Here is a 5,535-nt window from a genome sequence, read left to right on the forward strand (position 1 = left end):
TGCATGTGTTCCTCTACTGGGAACCTTAATTAATGAGATGGAACATCGTATTAGAGAATAGTATTCCACAGTAGCTCACATGCAAACCGGGTTCTGTCACTTTAGCTGTCTTTGTGAATTGTGATATCCTTGTTGGCTAACACAAATTATCTTTAGAATATTGCAAAGTATGTGCAGCGATCTGGAGAGCGCTCAACTTGGTGCTGGAAGAAATTACTTCTTCCGTAGCAAAACGACGCAGCTGAACTACAGCACTAGCTTTTGTAAAGACAACAACGATGTAAATTGTTCGTCAATTACGCAACTGAAAGTACTTTACAAGAAAGTTATCTCAATGCAGTGGAAGTGACTGAATCATTGTAGTGTTTTAATGGTAGACGATGTTACCTGCCAGGTTAAAAATCCGGTATCAGTTAAACATCACCGAATTCTTTGATTTAACAAAAACTAAAAAGTATCAAGGGTTCTTATCATGTCCTTCCAGGTAACAATTTTCTTTCAATTCCTGGTTGAATACACAAACTTGGTCATCGGTGCAATTGCTCTTTAGTGCCTCCGAAGTCCGAACACTGGTAATACATCAATAATCCATGGAACCAAAAGTTTGGCACTTCTAAAGGCCTGTTTGCATCCCATGAATTGAAACCAATATCTACAAAGTGCTTCCCATTTCATTATTGGATTACTTTCCAATTCCTCTCAGTTTTTGGGAACCAAACAGAGCCGAGCCAAACTTTCATGATTAGGGTAACCATGCTAAAAAAATATCCTGTGTGAACCAAAAAAATTGCGAAACTTACAGGGGGTTACTTTTCTCCTATGAAAAAAGAGGCCGGTTTGGATTTACAGGAATCAGACATGCAATTTGAGGTAGCATAACATGTTTTGGCACTTTGGCATATTGCGGGCTGCATGATATGACAAATCCTGCTAATGCCCATGCCGCATCATTATTTCTGGTTTGCAGCAAGGAAAGGAATCTTACGAAGATTATTACTTGGCATACGGCTCTTATTATTAATGCTCTCTCATCCTGTTTTAGTACTCTACTGAGGTTATCATGCATGTAGCGGAGAATATATGGCACAATTATGAGAATATAGCCTGAGTGCGAGGTCACCACTCTACTTGTGTGTGGTTTGCTTTATGGTTGCATTGCTGCTTTTCTGTTATTCCCAAGATGTCGACAGGTGTTTAGTGGAATCGCTTTGTTTTCCTCACTGTCTGATCAGGCGATAAGCTCTGGAGACTCTCTGTACTCGTCTACTCTTGAATCAACTGAAGCGAGCATCTTGAATACACAACTGCATGCGCCTTTTCCGTGTTTTCGTAACTGATGAAAGAAAGGCCCAGTACACGCCAAGAAACAAAAGGATGCAGAGCTTCAGAACGAAACGTATCTGAAACATCTAATGAGGCAGAGCCCTGTGGAGTCAGTCACCTTTGTGGCAGTAGCATTGTTTCTTCTGCATCCACATGATAACATTCGCTCCAGATGAGTGCGAAATTTTACACGACCAGACCAGCTACGACACAGCTCTTCAGCTGAAGATTGGTCTATCTCAAATGGTGAATGTCAGATAAGCCATGCTGCGTCATGATAAGAACCATGCACGACGACATCGCGAAACGTGTTCCGAGCGGAGAACCAAGTGATGCAGAATCCATTAACTTGATACGGAGTGGTCTGCTCTGCCTATCAAGTATGATTGTGTGTATGGCTTTCATGTAGTACTACTAGTAGCACATCTGCAAGTTTGGTTCTGAAGAAACTGAATGGAAGGCACAGAGGGAACCTAGGAGAGCTTATCGCATATAGATCGACTGATCCATGCCCAGGATTTGGGGGAAAAAGTTTTTTTCCTTGGGAGAGGCATCAAATTCAGGCAATGAAATTGAAGGAAGCCCCTGGGCTTTATGCAACCAACTTGCCCACTGCGCTGGTGCAGTTACAGTGGAGATGGGACCTCAGCTCTCTGGAGTCCTTTTGTTTATTATTTCTGTTAAAGAGATGCATATTGGTTTAGGGATCAACTCTGAATCTTTCAAGTGCTTGCTAAGCAGGACTACTTTTGGGGAATTATTCCCTCAACTCCCATCACTAGGCAATGCTGATTCCTTGAGACTACCCTTGCTAATTGAGAATTTGAGACAGGGTTCTTGGAATCGGTAGACATCATGGGTGCTGCCTAGTACGCCAATAGCATATACACATGGCAGTAGAAGCATTTCTTTTCAAGATGCAATGGGAAACAATGCTCTATGATACTACTAATAAGTAGTATATGCTTACGCGCCATTCGCCGCATCAATATGTTAATACATAGTGAAACCTCACACTGATCACGTTTTTGCATATAAAAATAATGCGAAGGATGCTGCAGAGAGATAAAGAATGCTTAAGGCTGAAAAAGATTTGCCTTTTAGGTGCGCTGAGTTCTTGTTCTTTCAGAGTTCCAGGAACGCTGCTTGCCTAGCGACACCCAATTATATGAGCTGCCTCAAAAGTCTGATTTCCTGCACTAGCTAAATTATGAATTTGTGATAGTCATACCTTTGCATAGATGAACTGGTATCTAAGTCTAAAAAATATGAAGGATAAGTTTACATGATTACACATGTTTTCTGAAAGAAAAAAAAAGATTTAATGATCAAACACTCTGTTGGGAGCTGAGACACATAATGCTACAAATGTCACCATTGATTCAAGGTGTAGATGGTAGTACAAGAGGTGATTCTCTCAGACTGGCAGCATCTGCTTAGCAGGAGAGGTTACAAAACTCCCCATCATCATTATATTGCATCCTCCTCAGCTTCCATCTTGGCACTACTACACTACTACTACTACCATTGCTTAAAGCATGCATCAGGTCGCCCCACACTACAACATCTATCATGGGGAGAAGAGGACGCACAAAAGCAGGAGGCTAAAATGATGCCATCTCCTGTAGCTTAAGCCTGGTCCTTGCCCTGCATCCGGGCCTCCTCTGCGGGGACCCTGACGGCGACTGCGGCGTTGGCCTGGGCCTTCTCCAGCTGCACCTCGTCCAGCTCCACGATTTCCATGATCCTGCCGTTGCCGTCGACGGCCTTGATCGCCACGGGGATCTCCATGGCCTGTGCCTCGAGCTTCTCCAGGTTCTCTTTGTGCTTACCCCACAGCACCGAGTAGAGGCCGGCGACAATCAGCACGGACCCGATGATCCTGGAAACAAGAACGAAATGACATGCATGGGACGGTTACTGCTTGTGCTCTCTCTCTCTCTCTCTCTAGTCTAACAGTACAATACTGCATGGCGCATGGCGGCCAGCACTTACCCGCCGAGGTAGATGTTCTCGGCGAGGATGAAGGAGCCCATGATGGCGACGATGATCATCATGAGGGGGCTGAAGGCCGAGGCGAAGACGGGGCCTCTGCTCTGGATCACTAGCCCTTGCACGTAGTAGGCAATGCTAGACGTCACTATGCCCTGCACCAACAGATTCTTTCTTGGTCAGCGTCATTGACTCATGCATGTGTTGATGCATGATGTGTTTTGGTTGTCGGTGAATATATAGCAGCAGATCGATGCATAGCTAATTGAGGTTTGGTTGGTTTACTGACAGCGTAAGCGGCGGCTAGGAGGTTCATGTCGAAGCCGATCCTCCAGACGGAGGTCTGGCGCTCCATGACGAAGGTGACGACGACGGCCTGCAGGGTGCCCACGAAGCAGATGAGGGTGGTCAGCGACAGCGGCGCGTCGTACCTCTTGAGCGTGGCGGCCTGCAGCAGTTTTGATGACCAAATTAAACCAAATATAATTTAGGATACTTGATTGAAGCTCCAGCGTTCTAGGAGAGAGCTATCCATGGCTCAGAGTCAGTCAGAGCACACAGCACAGACCTGGAGGATGAAGAGGGACGCCCAGGCAAGGGTGGCGATGATGAGGAAAATGGAGCCCGTGAACCAGTCCTTGTCGGCGGCGGCGTCCGCCGGGTGCGGGCCGTGCAGGTGCATGTGCTTGGTCCACACCATCTCGACGACGCGGCCCTTGTAGAGCGTCATGAGCATGGCGCCGGCCACCGTCACGAGCGTGCCCACCACCTTGGCCACGCACCTCGCCTTCTTCAGGTTCACCTTCTCCATCCTGACGATACGATACGATGTTCATTATATTTGATCAATTCTCGCATCGGTTCGCGTTCGTATCTACCAATGCCACAACTGTGTTTTGGCTACTTTCATTGCTGTTTGTGTTCGTCAGTTCTTAGTTGTCCCAGCAGCGTGTGAGTATACTATCTATACCTGAAGAGCACGGCCAGGATGAAGGTCATGGCGGGGAGCATGTTGCTCATGGCGCAGGAGAAGGTCGGCGAGGTGAACTTGAGCCCCGCGTAGTAGAAGTTCTGGTCGATCACCGGCCTGCATGCACACGATGAGTAAGCTAGTCAGAGCAGAGTTCGTCAAGCAAGAAACAGAGCAACCCGGAACGGAAGGGAACGAAGCCCTGAACGCGCGCGCGCACGCACCCGAGCAGCGCGAGGACGAAGATCTGGAGGAAGACCCACGGCGTCATCCGGGGGCGGACCTTGCGCTCGAGCACGAGCGCGAAGGGCGCGATGGAGAGCGTGGCGAAGGCGTGGCGGTAGACGACGAGCACGTAGTGGCTCATGCCGTGGTTGAGCGACACCTTGGTGATGACGTTCATGCCGGCGTACCCGAACTGCAGCGAGATCATCGCCACGTACGGCTTGCACCGCTGCATCAGCGACTCGCCGCCGGCGGCATCTTTCACGCCCGCCATTGCTGCTGCTGCTGCTGCTGCCACGGGCGCGTGCGGTTCGATCGTGTGTGCTGCTGGACGGACCGTACTGAGAGGCTAGCTAGCTTAGGGACGATGGTGTCAGTGTCAAGTCAGCAGCAGCAAGCTCTGCTCTGCTATGGCGGCCGGGGAGGGAGAGCGGTGCGCTTGCTCGCTTGTCGCCCTGAGGTGGAGTGGCAACAAGCGCGCCGCGGGTATTTATAGGCGTTTGTGCTGCTTCTGGTGCCAGTGCCGGTGCTGGTGCTGGTGCTGCGCTTGTTGGATGGCCGCGGGGGCCAGCGCTGACGTCGCGCCGGCCAGGGGCTTCTGGGCTTCTGCTGACTGAGATGCTCCTCTCCTATTCTGTTGCGGTGCTGCAAAGGCGAAAGACAACAAGAAGCTGCCAGCCACACTGCCTGCCCGGGGCCTGGAGGCAGGCAGGGAGCTATTCCCTATTCCGGAGCAGCGCGCGTGTGGTGTGGCTTCTGACGCCGTTGCTCGTGCAGTCATGCTCAGGGGCACTCACAGTGCAGACTCTATCATAGAGTCTAAAGTTATTTATTACCTTAAACAATGTAGATTTGGAGTCTAAATAAGACTTGGAGTCTTATTTTTTCTACCTCTTTCTTCAATAAATATGCTGCAACATCAGCAAAATACTATAAATAATATGTAATTAAGTGTCTTAAACTCTGTGATAGAGTCTTGCATTGTGAGTGCCCTCATACTCATGTGCCATTCGGTTGCTTTCTAA

At 48.7% G+C, this 5,535-nt stretch overlaps 1 protein-coding gene across 1 annotated transcript; it reads right to left on the reverse strand.

The window, feature by feature from the left end:
• LOC8076950 (WAT1-related protein At5g07050) lies at window positions 2,672-4,985 on the reverse strand. The gene is made up of 6 exons (XM_002441045.2): window positions 4,510-4,985; window positions 4,286-4,402; window positions 3,884-4,127; window positions 3,605-3,763; window positions 3,319-3,470; window positions 2,672-3,205 (listed from the first exon to the last, which is right to left on the reverse strand). Exons 1-6 carry the CDS (start codon window positions 4,782-4,784, stop codon window positions 2,953-2,955), a joined length of 1,200 nt encoding a protein of 399 aa, XP_002441090.1. The 5' UTR covers window positions 4,785-4,985; the 3' UTR covers window positions 2,672-2,952.

This window comes from Sorghum bicolor, chromosome 9 (genome assembly GCF_000003195.3).
Source record: "Sorghum bicolor cultivar BTx623 chromosome 9, Sorghum_bicolor_NCBIv3, whole genome shotgun sequence".
Classification (NCBI taxonomy): Eukaryota; Viridiplantae; Streptophyta; class Magnoliopsida; order Poales; family Poaceae; genus Sorghum; species Sorghum bicolor.

Coding starts and splice junctions, on each gene's coding strand:
- LOC8076950 (XM_002441045.2), bottom strand. CDS start 4,784: ATGGCGGGCGTGAAAGATGCCGCCGGCGGCGAGTCGCTGATGCAGCGG. Junction 4,403..4,509: donor TTCGTCCTCGCGCTGCTCGG/GTGCGTGCGCGC, acceptor GTGTGCATGCAG/GCCGGTGATCGACCAGAACT. Junction 3,206..3,318: donor GAGAACATCTACCTCGGCGG/GTAAGTGCTGGC, acceptor TCTTGTTTCCAG/GATCATCGGGTCCGTGCTGA.